The sequence below is a fragment of the Ciona intestinalis genome, unplaced genomic scaffold, assembly GCF_000224145.3.
Source record: "Ciona intestinalis unplaced genomic scaffold, KH HT000823.1, whole genome shotgun sequence".
NCBI classification, from domain to species: domain Eukaryota; kingdom Metazoa; phylum Chordata; class Ascidiacea; order Phlebobranchia; family Cionidae; genus Ciona; species Ciona intestinalis.
This window is the reverse complement of record NW_004191144.1, coordinates 89,640-109,174: the sequence shown is the minus strand read 5'-3', so window position 1 is coordinate 109,174 and position 19,535 is coordinate 89,640. Positions and strand designations below refer to the sequence as shown.

Genomic DNA, 19,535 nt, shown 5'->3' with positions numbered 1-19,535 from the left:
GGGGGGGGGTTTGGGTGGCCAGTCTCCAGGGTGACCTATGTTTTGCACCGCTGTTTTAACCTTCAAATGGAGTTTACCCTGCAAACATCTGTAGGTGCATTTTAACAATGTCATCCCAGTTTTTGTTATAATTTTAAAAAAAAAACAACACCCATGTTTTACTATACAACATTAATAAACATGGTGTTGAATTTACACCTAACAGCTACATCTCATTGTTTACCACATATTGTGTGAAGCATGGGATATAATAAACATAATACACACAATGTAATATTGTATATAAACATAATATGGTGGGATATAAACAAAGCACACAATGTAACCAACCCCACCCTATTGTCATACAAAGATATAAGACATAATAGAATTAGTTACATACAATACACAGGACCCTACATAGAGTACAACCTTCTACTAGTATCAAGTTACAACTTGATTAGATCAACCATTCATCAGGGTGGAACAGACGCAACGTGACAAAACTATTCCTATGAACAACGAACGCAAAACTTACATAGGAACTCATATTTGGAGTCCCAATATATTGTTGGGCTAAAACTTCACTTGCAAAACTTTACAATCTTCACGCCTAATATTAGTAGATATAGATATAATAATTTTAAAATTTTTGTATAAAACTCTAATTTCTGAACTTTCTGGACAGTATTTTAACAAGATTTTAATGAGAGGGAAATAGTTTGATACAAATAAACATTTAGAAAACAAATCTTTTAACAACTAACAAAATAATAAAATAAACTTAAAACAATATACAATATCCAATTCTACTTTAAAATACAACCTTGAAATATTTTAAAAATTGTTTTATAACTGCACACCTCATTAAACAGTAACATTGTTATCATTATCATAATTATCATAGAATAATGGCCATTGTTTACCAACAAAGTGATTGTTACACACAATCAAACAACAATAAAACAATTAAAAGTTGTATATTATGACATCACAATTGGCATTGTGAGGAACAACCAACATAATTAAAATAAATTTATGTTACACCACGTTAAAACTGGAACTAATGAAGCGTAACTTTGTGGGTGATTTCATTTGGGGAGTAACAGTTTACCAATTCTAATTCTACAATTATGTATTACCCTATGACTCACGCTAATAAAGCTTTGGTTTCTATTAGTTCGGTTACGACAGTTTTGACAGAATGGCAGTTTACTTGATGACTAATGCTTGTGTTATCTTTGGTTAAAGGACTCCCAGTTATAAGGTATTGTTAAACTACAGAAGTTATTATGTACAGTAATATCATTAGTAACACCATATATGAAAAACAGATCAACCCTGGGATTTTCTAAACATCATTAATATTAAATCAACATTACAACCAATGAGTTAGATTTGTTTCACAAGATTGTGTGTCTAACTATCCCTGCCTCCCCTGTGTTAACATGTAGCTCGGCATGGTAATACATATACACTACCACCCACACATAAGCTACTTTCACACACCCCACTCAATACAATGTTTACATACATAACAAGAAGCTTAGGATAGTAACTCCTACTCAATAAACAACAACATTGTATATGCACATTCTATTTTATATGGGTGAGGTCCTACAGTGAGGCACACCATGGGACCTGGGATTTAAGTCAGAGTTGGCCCATTACCCCAACACCCAGGGTACCACAACCCATCCAAGGCCACTGAGTTTAAGAAATTGCCGTAATGTAGCAAAACAACAGATCAGTATCGAGTGTCGAACCCGGTATCCTTAAGGTAACCCTTACAATACAAGTGCCCAACCACTGAGCCAGACATCAACACTAGGGATGCACATTACAGAATAATTAGGTATTCTAGGATATCCTAGAATACTTTATTTCGAATCTAGAATTCCGAATCTAGAATTTCGAATCTTTTTATATTTATAGGAAAAATAATTTTACCGACATAAGTCAGTTTATTGACTCTTTCATACCCGCCTTGTTGGAACATGAGCTGTAAAATGATCAAAAATTGTACTATTGGGTAGTTTTTGCGTCATGAAACGTATAGCAGGTTATGAAAAGACGTTACGAAACGTTTACTCTTGAAAGTCCCACAAACACAAAAATATTTTTTTTCAAAATAAATAAGTTTCAAAAATTGTTAATATAGTATATCAGATGACGTGTAATTACGTCATTAAACAGAATACCGAATCCCGTAATTAAATTCGAATACAAAAGGATTCGAATCTCACGGATTCGAAATTCTGTAATGTGCATCCCTAATCAACACTCACAAAACAGGATTGACACGAATCATGCTTAAACTAATAAGCAGCTTCAGCAACAACAAATCATACCAATTAATAAACTACATTTATTACGACAGTTATATTATCTAGTCTGCAGAACATGGCAGTTCCTGACGAGATCTTGTGTGAGCCGACGTGCAAGACGGTTATTTTTTCGCACCTGTTATACGCCGCAGATTGGTATATTATAACTTTTTCTTATTACTGGGAAGTTTACAATATGTTTTGTAATATTTATTAGTTGTTATAGTTATATTTATTGGTCATTATATTAAAAATATTACTTTAATTTAAAACTGCAGATAAAACAACAAGACCTTACAACCAACTCCTAGTGCACTACTGCACACAGTTCTATATTTTTAGAAAACTTAGTTAAGGGGTATACTAGCAAAGAATTCTCCATGAAGTTACAAATTAAGCAATTTTTCAGGGGTTAGGTGGTGGATTATACACTATCGCAACAATTAAAATGCGTAAAAAAGTTCAAAATCTAATATCTATATTCTGTTTAAAATTTTTTAAGTGTAACTATTCAATAACACCCTATAAACTATTAAAACAACGAAACGTATATATCTACCACAAAATTATAACCTATATTAATCCAAGATGCATAAAACACAGATATTTTGGCTATGAATAACAATTAATATACACCCCAAAAATTGCGGCGTTTTTTAACATAAATTTTAGCAAAAATAAACCTAAATACGACGCTAATTTACTTACAATACCATTAGAACTTTACAAAATACCATAATATACGGTAAAAGTAACACTTACTCAATAAAATTTTACAAAATTTGCCCCAAAAGTCCCCTACCCTAAATTGAACAACAGGCTTTGCAAAACCAATCAACCGGAACTGGTTTTGCAGTGTTTCCAGTTACCAGTGATGCACAAATAATTACTTTTCCCGCTATAAATAGAATTTCCGGTGTTTAGTTAATTTATATACGGACTCTGGTTAATACTTGAGGGTTTTTTTATGCAAATTTTGTAACTGGCAAAACTAACATAATAATATTTCTTTTTATTAATATATTATACAGTAAAACTTAGCTGTAATAATATTTATTATAAAATGCAGTATTAACTGTCTAACAAAAAATCATTTGATTTGATTTTAATGAACACTGATATTATAATTACTGTCGTTGCCCGCAAATATAAATAAGTCTTTTATTCCTTCCGCTGTATTACGTTCACCCAAACCCGGTGAAATGGAACCATACATAAATATTATTGTATTTGCGGAAATGGGACCATATTTCTTATATGCAAAATTTACTGACTTCCTCCCAGTTTTTTCTTATGAATATTTATTCGCGTACTCACACAACTAATATTGCAACATGGTGAAACACAGTTCCGCATTAATTTGGCACAGGGTGCGTTTTAGCGGCGGATTGAAGCGAGATGGAATGAAGGGAACTATAACACAACCCCCTGTAGTTATACGGGTATGTGGCGACGATAAACGCGTCATATATAGTGGGCATATATACCTTCACTAAAAGGGTTTTTCAAATACAGACTACTACACAACCATCCCTTTTACAACCAATCAAACCGCTATGTTTCGCTTCGGTTAGTTAGGGGTTAAAGCGACTTGATTGGCGTATAATGCGTCTTACAGAAATACGTTGTCACCGAAGCGTATAACAGAGCGATTTGATTGGTTAACAGCGGGGATGGATGCGTAATAGTTTGTAGATATCTGTATAAATACCCATTGTAACTTTAATGGGGGTGTAAAAGTCCCAAATACGACGAGAATTTAGCGAGATATATATCATAGAACGCACCCGCTTTAAGAAAATCCGTTTTGCAATAAAGTCATGCGTGCATAGAAGAAAGTTACTTTGCCAGATATTTCGGGGTCAAATTACCGCGAATATTTGGTCTCAATCATCGGAATTGCGAAACTTTGCAATTGGGGTTAGGAATAGGAGTTAGGGGTAATAGGTAACGGGTAACAGGTCAGAAATTGGGGGTTGAAGGTTGGAGAAGGGAAGTTGGGGTCAAAAACTCTGGATATTTTCTCAATAGCGGATACCTTCAATAATAATTAACCCAACCCTAATAATTGTACGGGCGGCATAGAAATCACAGTGAAAACTTTTCTAGGGGAACGAGTTATTGGAAATGTGTCACGTGGTCAAGTTCACCCAGCCATGACCTTGGACTTGAAGATAGATCGCTCAGGTTCGAGTGACCGCTACTTTCGGATATGACGTCACAATCGTTTTTCTGGTGTTGATTGTGATGCATTTGTGGGCTTGTGACGTAATAATTCGGTATCGCGTTGTTGGTGGGGGGTTTCATGATAGGCGCCATTCCTGGTCCCAATATTTGGGGGCCGTCTACGTAATCGTAGTTTCGTGTCAGGTTGGGGAAACCCCCCATGTCGGGAATACTACCAGGGGATAGATAAGCATGGTTGGAAGATTGTTGCGGGTACGGGACTTCCCCAGGTGCAAAGCAAGGGGATTCACCCATCATGATACCGTCGTGAGGTGGCGCATTGTGCTCGGGAGCAATAAAGTTGGATTCTGAAGAAAAAAAATGAAATGAATTTAACTTTTTTTGCATTTTTTGAATTTAACAAACAGGAGCCGTTTAGTTGCTGTTTTATACAAATACAATAACTCATATGAAGACATTAGCTTACCAATTTGTCCGTTAGTGGGCGCCCTACCAGGGCTTTGAATCGACGATGGTATCGGGATAGCTATACGTGTGCCACCAGGAGAGCTAGAGGGCCGCTTACGGTTGCTATGGCCACCAACACGACGCTTACCACCGCTGGGCGGGGAGTCTGGGTTTGGTCGACAATGAGGGCCACTAGACGGCGCCCCTGATCGGAATAGCTCTCCCCAACGTTGTCGGCCTGTGTCTTTCTTTAAACGTTTTTCTTTCGCCCTTCTGTTTTGAAACCATACCTGTTGTGTAGGAAAAAGGGTTATTTATTTGTTTGTTTGTTTATTATAAATATCAATAATTTAAAAAACAGTCGTTATACCCACGCCAACTCCTTTTAAAGCCGTGATAACATAAATAAAAGAGCACTGGTTAAAAAGCGTGGCTTCTAAACCCAATTTTATAATCACTCGACACACTTATGCAGAATATACGTGTCGATCTGTTAAACCCATATAGTAAGCAACTCACAGTGGGTTCCAAATACTAAACAAAAAAGATAAGTTTTAATCAATTTTCCACCTGTACTACTCTCATGAGCACGTATTTCCTAATTTTGTTTTATAACAATGAACAACGCTCTTTCGGGGCCGTGAGGATTCGGGCATATCAAACGCTTATATTAATTAAAGTAGAAATAGATTATTTTCTCACCTGAACTACTCTCATGTCTAACCCGGTGTCCGAGCTCAGCTGCTCCCTCACGTGGCGAGCAGGTTTCGGGCTTTGATTGTAAGCGATCTTCAGTGTTTCCAGTTGCTTAGCTGTGATAGTGGTGCGGGGTCGCTTTATACCGTTGTCCATGTCAAGATCTGGAAACACTGAAAGGTTAGAAAGGAAATTGGGGTGTTTGGGTTTATAATAGGTAAGTTATTTAAATAAAAATATATATGTATAGTAGGGTGGGGGAATACAGGTCACTTTTGGAACATAATATCCAAAAATCCTGATTGTGTTTCAAACAATTGACAACGGTCCATGGGAGTCGTGAGGATACAGTTTTATATTTCTTTTGAATTTTCTTTGTTTACTACTAAATGGGACGAGAACATAGAATGAAAAGGTGTCCCATTTCCCCCCACTGTATGTCCTTTTAAGCGGTATTTACGCATAAGAATACTGATGCTGGCGTACACAGAAAAAAGCTGGGTATAGATATTTCTTTGTTTGTTCTTGTAAGCGGCGTTTACACTACAGCGCACAGCAAGTAACATTCAACGTCGTATTTATTTCCCTAATCCACTTCCAGCGTTTTATTTTAAACGCCGCTTAAGCGACGTCGTCTTAAAAGCCATCAATACTCCAACGCCATCTGCGCTACCATCGATCCATAGATTAAGCGCCGTAACTCCACTAATCGGATGATCGGGAAATCGATCGATATTTGGCCAACCTTGGAGCCTTCAACCCCGGCGGGAAATCCGCTTCGACCTCGATGTCGTGGTCTGGGATTTTGGGATAAACACCGACAAGCGAAAGCGTTTTAATCGAGCGCCGTATGTTGGGGGGATTGTTGCGAGCGCGACTTCTCTATGACGTAGTCAATTGTTTCTATTATCATTGTTTCGCGTCCTAATCGATTCATGAGCCGCGAGGTGTATTATCACGTCACAATCGAAACTATGACGTCACAATACGAAACTATGACGTCACAATTCAAATTTTATGCACAAACAATGCCTAGTGTCATAAACAAAGATATCGGTATTTAATCTTGTTTAAAATTGGCTGCCAGCGCGATTTTTAGAAGCTGTTGCATTGTCTGTTTAACTAACGATGATTGTGACGTAGGCGTCCATGACAATTCTACACCAATGTTATAACTCGACAGCGAGCGTGAGGTTCATATTAAACTTACCTCTTGACTTTGCATGTTCGTAATCTTTCTTACACACAAGCCGACTATCATCCAGCAAATAGAATTGGTCCCCGGTGCCCAATTGCTCACTACACATGAAACATCTGAAGCATTCTAGATGGTACACGTTGTCCTGTGCCCTCCTAACCACTTGTGTGGGGGGAATGGCGAGTTCGCAACCGGAGCATTTGGTGCCGAACCTCCTGAAAAAAAAGGAGTTAAAATGGTTTGTAAATTAATAAAGTTTATTGGGTTAATTTTGGTTGAGGTGAGCTACTCTGTGGTGTAAATGATGCTTATTTAAACAAATGGCATCATTTAATTTTGGGCTTTAAGTTTGCGGTTAGTATATGTTATCTTATTTTGTTTATTAATAGTTAATTAGGTTTTAAAAGCAAAAATTATTTATATAAGTTACAATGGATAAAGTATAGTTTCAAGTCACTGGGTAAATCCGCTCATAATATTTTTAAATTTTTAAAGTTCTAACTCTGGTCATATATTGGTCATGGTTTTAATAAATGTGTTACCGAGTTTTAAATTAAAAGCAAGCCCGCAATTAAAGTTACAGACCTAAACATTATGCGCATAATACAAGGGGAATATATTTTAGGTGATAATAAATATACGGGGGCGGTGAATTATTAAACAGGGCATATATATACGAATATTTCTGAGACAAAATACGGGAATGTTTAAATAAATCCCATAGCTGAATATACGCGGCTAAAACCGGCGCGAAAATGAAATTTAAATTTAGAACAACGTGTTGTAGGCAGAAGTTAAATTAGATTCAAAATTAAAATGACGTGAATGGAAAATTGGCGAAATTTTAACGCTTTGTTTTCAAGCCAATGCAAAATATTTGTAGAAATTGATAAAATCAGGAATAAAATTCGATGACAAATAATAAAACGAGTTATTTTGTTTTAAGATATTGCTTTATGAGTGAAAGCTGTTTAAAAAATCTATACAAACGTATTTAACAAATTCTTAATTTGGATTATATAAGAATCTTAAAAAAAAAAATTAATTAAAATATTACTAAGATCAATTCAAGTTTTACTAAATCTTTGATAAAAATATTCATTTCCAAATATTAAGCAACTAATTAGGTTAAAATATAGTACGACCTTATCAACCATAGAAAACAATCTACATGTTGGGACAATATTTCTTTTATAAACCTATTTAGGTCTAAGTCCCCTAGAATACCTTGCCGTATAAAGAACCTCACCCACATATAAATACAGCAAGATAAAAAGCCACAAAAACAACAAACATTTCACTTACTTGAAGAAATCTTCCTTGCAGTAAACGTAACTACCGCGAGAAAAACATTTATCGGTCAGTTGTCGCCCACAGTCGTTGCATTTTAAACATTGTGAATGCCAAGGTTTGTCCTGTACTTTGAGAATATACCGGTCGAATATATGGTGGTCGCATCCGGTGCATTTTGGTATCTTGGCTGTGGGAATATGGAACGGTTAATTTAAATATATTGTATGGTTGGTTGAGCCGGAAATTAAATACACAAATATCATATATATATATATATATATATATAGCATAGGTTGGGCCATGTTTTAAACCTATATTTATAATTTCTATTTATAACCGTTTTATATTTTAACATAAATGTCGTAAGTTGGGGTGAGATGGTTCATATTTCAATCTCCTTTATCGTCCCATTTGGTATCGAACATAAAATATTTACGAAATTATATAACCGTATCCCTAATTACTAAAACACGCCACTTACAAAGAACTAACAAAACGTCACTATAATCTTCTGTGACGTGCGTTTCGACTTCCATTTGCCAACCGACGACCTCAGGTCGCGAAGCCAATATCGGCGGGACAACGGCCCCCGAATCCCCGCAGGTGGGAGATTTCATACCCGATGTTTTCGAAACTTTCGCGTACGGGTGAAATCGCGACGTCATGATTCTTGACGTCATACCGTTACCTGGCGACGGCAGGTTCGTAAGTTCATCGAGCGCTTTAGTATCGAGAATCATTTTAATTGTAGAATTAACTGTAACAAATTGATCGATTGTTCTTAACAATGGAATACAATCGCGACGTCGCGCAGGTTTATATATTCTAGAATCCACTTTCTTTCTTAAACAATTAACGCCTCGCTTTGATCAGCGGGATATCGCGCTTAACAAACGAATTACGCCGCTTTGATGACGTAACATCTAGACGTCACAATGCAAACAGCGGTGTTTCTCATGACGTCATAATGCGGTACAGACGACGCAGCGAGAAGGATGACGTCAGGTGTACGTCACAAGTACGTAGTATCCGTTTTGGTATTTGCATTTGTGATGTGTCGGCGTGACGTCGTTCAAAGTGACGTCATTCGGAAATTACGTATTATGTTTTGTTTGAAGATCAAGCTGTGATTGGTCGGTTTGAACCGGAACATTATGACGTAACAATGTAATTCATTACTAAACAAATATTTGACAATATTAGTTAGTAGTTAAGCGTGTTGTAACGACTGTCGCGTTTCTCGCTATATGCCCTGTCTTTTCGTTTTAACTATTTTTTAATCTTCGCTACCGTAATCGAAAAGATAAATTTAGCATCCGTGTTAAATGATAATTTGTAAGCGGCCTTCTTATGCGATAACTAAGATCATATTAATTAAACAACGAAGAGAAGAGAATTAGCAGCAAATGACAGTAGTTAAAACATGCTAGGGGTAAAAACTACTGAAAAAATTGTCAAATGAAAACGTGGCTGCTAACATACAATAAACTCACAGTGAGTTGTATTTAAATGTAAGCTGCAAAACCCAAGAAACATTAAATAATAGCATTTGTTTGAATATCCAATTATATTTGTCGCTACTTTAAGAAGTCCAGTTTTATTATTGAGTTCTAAAAATGTAAATTGTCCCGCGATAATTAAGAAAGAATTCAAATAATTGAAAATTTGAAATCCGCCCAATGACAACTTAGTAAGTGTGATGTCATAATGTCATTAATTATCCAACCACGAATCGTCACAGATGTAATTATGTCATCATTATACCCAGCATGAGATAACAATTAAACGACGCGAGAATCGAAATCAATTCGTTGAATACCAGCACCATGTATAACGCGCCGTAATATTTGGGTTTTGGTGCAAACTTATTTAGAATATCTATAAATATTACACTATATAAGCAATCATATATACTAATTGGTTGAATAGAAACTTTGATTCAAAAATTTCGCCGAAATAGTAAAGTTGTGGGTTAATATAGAATATCTTTGGCACATAATATCCAATATCATACGTGTTTTTACACAACTAACAACGCTATTTTAGAGTTGCGAGGATACGGTTGAGTAAATCTGTAAATATTCTTTGTTTATTACCAAATGGGACGGTATGAATACATGTACCATCTTACCCCAACCCATAATCCTATAAATACAACATCAGCAACCACTGTAAAGAAAACACGAGGACGCCATTTTCGTTTGTTTAAAATATTCTAGAATCAAATATTTATGACGTAGAAAATGGATGGACACAGGTGGACAATGGTGATTGTTTACGTCACAGCCCTAACAGGTGAGGTGCACGCGTCGTCCATTCGGCGGATGAATATTAAATGAGAAAATAGTTTCTGTTTACTTAAAGTGTCTCCGCCAATTACGAAGGTTTTTTTTAAAGGAAGTTAAAAAGATATTTCTTTAGTTTGAAACATCTGCACAACATAAGTTTAGCATCCAATATCTGGGCTTTATTTTACATAACATGTCGTATTACTGTGGGGTAAGATGGACACCGTTAACACATAATATCCTGTGTTTCCTAATCGTGATTTAACAAATTACAACGCCCTTAAAGAGTTGTAAGGATACGGTTAAGTAATTCTGTAAATTTCTTTGTATAATGCCAAATGGGACAAAAAATAGAATGAAATAGACTATCCTACCCCAACCTTCTATATAGTCAGTTATATAATAAGTATAATCCAATATACAAAAGTCGTTTCAATTGAAATTTTGATACCAAAATGACAGCACATCGTATCCTAACCTAATATACAATAAGGTTATATGAACGTCTATATTACAGTATAACGTGTACATAAACTGAAAACATTATACATTTCAGGAATTTGTTTTATCCCCAAATTGTTGTGTGTAGATCCATAATATTAACTTTATATATTTTGTTCCCCAATGGGTAGTCGTTATTTTGTAATTTTATTATTTTTATAGAATTTATATAAGATCTCTATGTAAATTGGCGCAAAACATAGAAATATTATACTTTTATCTATATACAATAGAAATATAACATTGAAAATAAATTATAACATTTTATAAAACGTTATAATTTCGTATTTTCAATTTTCTTTACAAATAAACACCAATAGGCAAGTACGTCGCCATTTTGAAAATTAAATTACAGAATTTGCGAAGAAAATCAATGTTTTTTCAAAAGTTACTCAAACTTTTTGTCAAAATCCTAATTTTGTTTATTACAATATAACATAGTTACCTATAATATGGTTAAATTTCAATTTTGTTGCAACAATTGCCATTTAAACTAATACAAAGTGCAAAGTCTCGTTTATAAAACCAATTTCTTATATTTTAAGCAATATTAGCTACATTGTATATACTTGTAATACATAAATAAATTTTCAATCAAACTTAGCTTCAAAACAGAATCACAACACCGCTTTAGTTACAAAATGATTCAATATGACGTTGCGTGACGTCACAAACAGGTCGATCGACATTAAACCCCATTTGCTGATTAATCTAAATCTAGTGTTTCCAGACTATTTTTAAATTTAAAAGCAAGCAACATTAAAACATTGGAAACACTTTTATATAAACAAAGGATAGTTACTAATACTACTATAGCATATATTTGATGTATTATTCAAAAGTTATAACATTTAAAAACATATTTTTAACCTTGTGAACTATATCTGGCAACACTGTTCTGCGCTCCGGCAAAAAGCGATTACTATAATTTCATCTGCAGAAGGGAAGCGGCAGGAACATAAACTAATTTGCGAACAATTTTGATGCCCTGGCCGATATAAATCGTATTTTATACAAACTAGATTAGCAATTATTTAACAAACACACAGCTTTACCCTGGCAAGACACACACACAATTCAAGCCACTGTACGGCAAGGTAGCAGGTTTTGTACAATTTTTGTCAGTTTTGGCTCAAATTTTAGCTCGCAGCTCGATTTTTAGTTGTATCGTGTGTTATTTAAGTTATACAAGACGTAGTAGGCCTATACAGTTTATTCTATCATTATATATAAAGTTACGTCAAATAAATAAGTTTACCTTTAAAAAAAACGCATTTTTACCAAATAATTTAGAAACTCGCTGTTTAGAATTTTATACTGCAGTTTTTAAAGATTTTTTATTATTTTTTAGAGTTTCAGGTACGATAGATTGGTTAGGAACAGCTAGTTAGCTGACAAAGATTATTTGATCTTGTGAATATTTGTAGCCAAAAAATAGATAATTCGTAATTTTAATTATTGTAAGTTCCCGTATAATTGGAATACTATATTCAACACTACTGTATCTTGGATTCTTTGGGTAATAGGTCAATTCCGCCTTTATCTCTGGGTATTGGGGTAATAGGGCATTGTACCTCTAGTCTAAATCCCAGGTCCTTAACAACGACCTAACCCATGAATACAAATACGGGATTTATGAACCAAAATGGAATACTGAAGAAAATGACGTCACAATACCTTGTATTCGTTGATCGGACGATAGAAGCGCGAACAGCGACCCAGCGCTGTCCGTTTGTTTCGAAGAGGTTTGGGGTAAAAAGGGGTTCTGCGGGGATTCCCCTACTGTGGTAACGATCCCCGAGTCGTTGAGGTCGGGATGTGATTGGATGGAGCTGGTCACGAGGTTGGTGACGTCACAACTTGATGACGTCACCGATTGCGTCATAGAGAATAGTTCTTGCAGCGATGACGTAGGAAAGTCGTGTTTTCGATCCTGGAAATCCCCACTGTGACCGGAAAGCAAGGATGTTGAAAAATCTAAATCCATCAGCGAGTCTCTGTCGTCATCACAATCGACCACTATGCCGTCATCGTCGTCGTCATCATCAAAATCATCGCCTACGTCATAACCTACGTCATCGTCCACGTATTGGTCAAAATCGTCATCTTGATTCACGTCGGATTTTTTACCATTGTCATCCCATTGTTGCGTCGATAAATGCTTTCTGTCTTGGTGGTACGCAATATCCGGTTGGTGACGTATACTTCCGGCTGAATTTTGATGAAACTCACTTCCGGTCTGCATTGTCTACGTTCCTGCGATAGTATGACGTATTAATGTGACGTAATAATGTTGTAACTATAACGTTGTTACTTCTGCTACCAGGCATAACGTGTTGTAGACATTTTAATCGGATGTTTCGTCCGACATTCGAGCAATAGGATTAACATTTTTTATAGAAAGTTTATATTGCATTGTTAGGCCTGGTAGCAGAAGTAACAAAATATCTACTATTTTTGGCACGACTTGATCGACTTGATCGGGTAATGGGCAAAATGGTCTAAACCCCTAAACCTCGATAAGTACTTCACCCTTATAGAATAGAATTACATCATAACACCTTATGTTACGAAACACACCCTAAGTTTCCTTTCGCGGCCGCGATTCCAATCGTCAAAGCTGCCATTGTCGTTCGCGTCGAAAACAATGGATGCAAAATGGCGGCGATTGTGACGCAGTTGGCACGGCGACGAGATTGCATTATGTAAATTGAAAACGATGGTTTGCTTTCAAAAACCTTCAGTGTATTGGATTTAAAATCATTTTCGAAATACTTCCGAAATTTAACGAAACTTTACGAAAACACCCGAACCGAAAATTCAACTCCCAAAATTTCTCCGAAAAATTCCGAATTTTTCCGAAGTATGAAATGTAACATAAAACCGCCTTAAACGCAAAATAAATAATAATTCGTCAGCAAACTTTAAAACGGGCAATTGGCGTTAAGATCTCGGGAGCAAATCGCCTATTACATTATTCATTACTAACCAGCCTCGCATGTAGTTTTTGGTTAGTATTTTTGCATACATTTTCATTCATTCACTTCCCCTATTACATTATTTATCCACACGTACACGATACACATCGCAAGCGGGGCGGAGATAATTTTATTCGAAATTTTGCTTCTTATAAAACAACAGTCCACAAATAACATGGGTGTTTCAAAAACCCCAAAACTTTATGACCCTTAATACCCATATAACCCAACACCCACATTTCACCATATATACATACACGAACATAAACTACCATCATCACAAATTTTGTTTTTTTATAAAAACCACAACCCAGTAATAGTACAGGTATTTTACCCACAAACCAAATCACCCGCAACCTCATACAAGGCATCCAACGCACGTACATCGCATAACAACGATACGACCACCACTATTTAATATTCCGCTTCTCATATAAAACAAGAAGCCGCAAATATTCCACATGAACCCCATCACCCCTAACCCCCTACCATTCACACTTTACCCATTATTACTAAACACAAACTAACAATACCACAGACCAAGCACCCGATACTTTATTCACTTACCCAAATACACAGGGTACACACCTGACCCCCCACGCACCCCTATACCCATGGAAAGCTCTTAAAAGTTTAACTTTTACAATTTCAATACCAACTTAATACTCGTGAATACGAGTACAAAGCACTTAACTAAAAACCTCAGGAACCCTAACCAATATCAAGCAACGCGTAACCCATACCTACCCGAAATAACACATACAATATTCGATAATTATTCAAACTCGTAACCGCTTACTTCTACAATTTTCGCAACCCCGTTACGTCATAACATAATACCTTCAAAAGTTTCGAATTTTACGTCATGTATTTATTACGTTACATCTGATGACGTCAGATAATTTTGAATCTAGATGCAGCGTCTCTTACCCATTATTACGTCACATAGAGCGCGATAACATCTATTGTTCACGAGATGACGTAAAAATAAAATATCGAAATAAAAATAATGGAAACTGTTTCGCGATCGAAGATAAAACTAAAATATTTGAAACGATTAACGTATTATGACGTCACAATTGAAGAAGATGTGGCGACGATACGATTATTCTGTAACGCGATTACGAATTGCAATTGTGACGTAACAAACTGACAAGCTAGATAATACGTAATATGGTTACGTCACAGACGACTTTATTTATAATTCCAGAATATAAACAATTAAACCTCGGCATATAAACAATGGTTCTGCGTTCTAGAACTTGATTGTCTAAACTGCTGATGAAACAATGAAAGTGGAACCCACTGTGACGTAAGTGGGGTGGGTAGAAGAGAACGAGGGAAGAAGGCGATTCGAGAGAGGCGAAACATCTGCTGCAAAAACCTGTCTCCGTGAACTTGTGTGAACTCGTGACGTCACGAGCAACAACGTCTTCAAAATATGACGTCATCAATATGTGACATCACGAGTTACCACGTCATCAAAATATAACGTCTCCAAACACGTAACAAAGATAACAAAAAACATTTAAATTATCGAAAAATGTCTTAAAGCGGTTTCCGCGACACCTGCGAGCGATTATGACGTCATAAATGCTATATTTCGGCGAAGAAGGGATCGCGCGACTTATCTATTAACACCCACGTGTTTAAATATAGAACGAAAATAATAATTGGCATTATGACATCATAATATTCCTTTATCTTCAAGTCGTCGGAAATCGAGACGAATCGCGCCGTTTATTTACGTCACAATGCCCACATTCGGCAGATTCTAAATATTTAATTCGACGCGCGACTCTCATTATGACGTAAATATTTAACAGGACCTCAACAATTGAAGAAATCAAGATTCTCGCAGAGTCATATACGTCACGGGCAATTATGAGGTCATGACATGTGACGTAATTGCATGATGTCACAGTACAACATAGAAAACATAAATAATGAATTAATATTTTTCTATGTGTGTTATTTACAGCGTCGTAAAATAAAATTATATTTTTTATTCATTCCATATTTAGCACTTTAACGACTGTTGTTTTGCCGTCAACCCCTTTTCCTTCGTTGTTTTAATTAATTTAAACTTTTCTATCGTATTCGAAGTTATAAATAACAATTATTTTATCTCAGTAATTATTTAGATTTAGCAGCCACGCTTTTATTTGCAACATTTTCTCGCGTAGTTTTGAAGTAGCTTAACAAGAACAATAATTAATTTAAAAGTTTCCGATTATTTTGTGTAAAATGAGTTTTTAAAATTTGATGTTCCGCGAATCGAGCGAAAGGATCGTATTCCCGTAACCTTATTTGTGGTTTAATGTTTTGACTGCACATATTTTAATCTTTAATATTTTTATCACGAATTCGAATCTCGAGCCCTACAAGCCGATATCGGGTTGCAGGGTGGGTTGAGTAACGCAGGTAACCCAACCCCCCCACACCTCTAGACAAATGGTCGCCACGTATTTTAACGTTATCTACATTCTGCGTATCGGGTGTTGTGGTGAAATATAATGCGTTGATAGAGAAGATTATTTTCGCTTTTAAACTTTATTTGACTAATTTAACAATCACTTAAGCCACTTAACCTAACGGATCGTCATAACACAATGTTATTTATCTCTTCGAATACGATAGCGAAGATCAAATTAATTAAAACAAAGAAAAAGAGAAGGGAATTTGCAACAAAACGACAGTCGTTAAAACACGCTTCGGGTGAAACTACTTGAAAAAAATGGCGGTGAAACTCAACAAACAATAAACTCAGGGAGTTGTAGTTAATTAAAACAAGTGAAAACGCTGCTGTTAAACACAGAGCCTGTATATGTATCTAAAAAAAAAACAAGTTTCGCTCTTGAGACCACCGTATATACCACACGTTAACCACATACACTACACGGTAGCTCGCCTCGTCTCCCTTATACATTCAAGCGACCTCAGTAACCACGCCGTCCAAGTTGATTACTGAAGGCATTGCCACGCCAATAAACGCAGTCGCCATATTTTAACTGAGTCAAGAAACTGCATTCAAAACCACTGCTTGTTTATACTTCATGCCAGCAACGTTTTATCTGATCTACTAAATAGTTAATTTATATAGTTCTGTCGTTTTGCTGCTAACTTATAATTGCTTTCACATTTGAAGAGATAAAACTCATAATGTTTAAAAATACATTTTCATGCAAATCCTTTATAACGCCTGTTATATCTATATATAGATTGCACTATGAGGTATTTATACATACAGCCATATATAGCACTCTGACCCCTCCCCCCCACCTAAGATAACCCATACACGCCCCATTAGACTTGAAGTGTGCCACGCGACGTAACTGACACCGCCATACTTCGGTCAAGTCGCCGTTTCAACCAAAACAAACATGTGATCGACGTTTTTGCCGAAAACACCGCATTTCGAATTTTTTTAACGCGATTTTCAAATTCTTTTACTTATGACGTCATAACACGACATGACCTGGTGAGACGTCACAGTTGACCTTGTACACGTCATTGATCGGTTGTTACAAATAGGTGACGTAACCGTGACGTATTGCTCCGTCGGGGCCGCCCCGCCACTTTGGATTGTGACGTAACAATAGAATGTTTAAGCGAGTGGAATAACATCTTGTTACGTCACAATGCGTAGAACATCTGCGCGGCATTTGGCGGAATCACTCAAGCGTGACGGATCGATCACGTGGTAACAAGTACACGTCACAATGATCTTACTGACGCTTCAGTAACGTCATAATTGAAAAAAATCGGCACCGATTGTTCGATCTTGGTGATTATGACGTCATAATCATCATCGAGGTGCATCGATTCAGCGATCACGTGGTATCGACCGATGTTGACCTTCAGGTGACCCCGATAATCGCTCAAAACCTATGTGACGTCACAAGGCATACCTGTAACATCGTGTGTGACGTATGTGGTCGTTTATTACGAAACAATGAATCTACTCTATGACGTTGGGGGAAACCAGCGTTAATACAAAAATATAACATTTCTATGATGTGATGACGTCATGACGATGACGTAGCTTTAAGATGACGTAATTTGGAGGTGACGTCACGACGACGTTGTTCACTGGCGCGTAACTTCTCTTGTAGATCAGCCATGCTGGAAAAAGGGGAGTTATATATTTGGTTGTGTGATCGCTAACAAAACAAGCCCAACTATTAGTTTACCATAAGCGATATATTTTGCCTAAAATGGCGTCGTCAGTCTTTTATTCAAGTAGAACTTCATGAACACTACGGCCAGATTCATGACTTATTTATAATATAATGAAACAAATATATACTTGATTAATTAAGTTAGTAATAAAGGGTTCTGTGACGTCATACCATTTCTCGGGTCGCAGTGTGACGTCACTATGGTCGAAATCGAGGGTTTTACTAACGGTGGCTCTCGTGCATCCTCTAGCGGTAGTGGAATCGTGGATCGTGTCGGCGAAAACTCTGCCAAGAAAAAGTGGTAAATAAAGAACAATAAAAAGGGTAGGAAGCCACCCTGGCTAAAAATCCCAGATCAAACTTAGTTATTTCCCATTATGGTTAAGTTATAATGTGGAATTTCACACAAAAAGAACAGAAAATAAGTTTGAATAAAAACGAAGAGAAGAGAATTAGCAACAAAACGACATCACTATAGGGAAAAAACCAAACAAACAACAAACCACCTTTTATACAACGAATCATCCTCAACCGAGTATCCGCTATTAATGGTGACGTCATCAACGTCAGGTGTGGGTGATGACGTCATGAAGAACGATGACGTGTCAACGTCTGGTTGGTTGGTGGGGTGATGACGTTTAGTGCTCGCGGCAATTGGGACATAACTGGGGAGGACACGGTTGAGTGGTCATGTTTTTATAATGCTTGATAAAATTAAATATAAAATTAATTTATGAATAGTAAAAGGTGTTGGGGTGAAGGGAAACTCTGGCTTAAATCCTTGGATGGTGGGGTAATAGACCTATATCCCAGGTCTCAGGTGTGCCTCACTGTTATATAATTGAACATAACTAAAGTAGTTAGAATAAACAGCACACACCTCGGGGCAATGGACCCAAGCTCCGACTCCAAGCCGTTAAACAACGACCCTGTTAAGTTGTTGTCTTTAGGGGGCCACGGGGAAGTCCCAAGAAAAGTAGGGGTGACGTCGTTGTCATGAGGACGGGTGATGCTTTCCTGGCATTTCAACTTTACTGGGGCAGTGGGGTGAAAAGATGGGTTATAACGGGTTAAAATAAAATATAATGGGTTAAGATGGGATATAAAGGGGTAAGATGGGATATAATGGGTTAAAATGGAATATAATATAATGGGGGTAAGATGGGATGTAATGGGTTAAGATGGGATATAAAGGGGTAAGATGGGATATAATGGGTTAAGATAGGATGTAATGGGTTAAAATGGAATATAATGGGGTAAAATGGAATATAATAGAATATAATGGGTTAAAATGAAATATAATGGGGTAAAATGGGATATAATGGGTTAAGATGGGATGTAATGGGTTAAGATGGGATGTAATGGGTTAAGATGGGATATAACGGGGTAAAATGGGATATAACGGGGTAAAATGGGATATAACGGGGTAAAATGGGATATAACGGGGTAAATGGGATATA

At 36.4% G+C, this 19,535-nt stretch overlaps 2 protein-coding genes across 7 annotated transcripts in view; both read right to left on the bottom strand.

Annotated features, from left to right (window-relative positions):
• Window positions 1-3,600: 3,600 nt before the first annotated feature.
• Window positions 3,601-17,887, bottom strand: lhx3 (LIM/homeobox protein Lhx3a type 1). 4 transcript variants are annotated; one of them, XM_026839731.1, is made up of 7 exons: window positions 17,806-17,887; window positions 12,594-13,172; window positions 8,140-8,314; window positions 6,847-7,049; window positions 5,643-5,800; window positions 4,960-5,230; window positions 3,601-4,840 (listed from the first exon to the last, which is right to left on the bottom strand). In XM_026839731.1, exons 2-7 carry the CDS (start codon window positions 13,159-13,161, stop codon window positions 4,425-4,427), a joined length of 1,791 nt encoding a protein of 596 aa, XP_026695532.1. In that variant the 5' UTR covers window positions 13,162-13,172; window positions 17,806-17,887; the 3' UTR covers window positions 3,601-4,424.
• Window positions 17,821-19,535, bottom strand: part of LOC100177482 (coiled-coil domain-containing protein 18-like) — a 22,257-nt gene continuing 20,542 nt past the window's right edge. For 2 of the 3 annotated variants that reach the window (XM_018816794.2, XM_026839735.1), the window contains 4 exons: window positions 18,956-19,115; window positions 18,582-18,740; window positions 18,247-18,360; window positions 17,821-18,019 (listed from right to left, as the gene is read on the bottom strand). In XM_018816794.2, the coding sequence (XP_018672339.1) occupies window positions 17,923-18,019; window positions 18,247-18,360; window positions 18,582-18,740; window positions 18,956-19,115 (530 nt within the window). In that variant the 3' untranslated portion in view covers window positions 17,821-17,922. The remainder of the gene's footprint in view (window positions 18,020-18,246; window positions 18,361-18,581; window positions 18,741-18,955; window positions 19,116-19,535) is intronic. The other variant, XM_026839734.1, reaches the window with a different exon arrangement.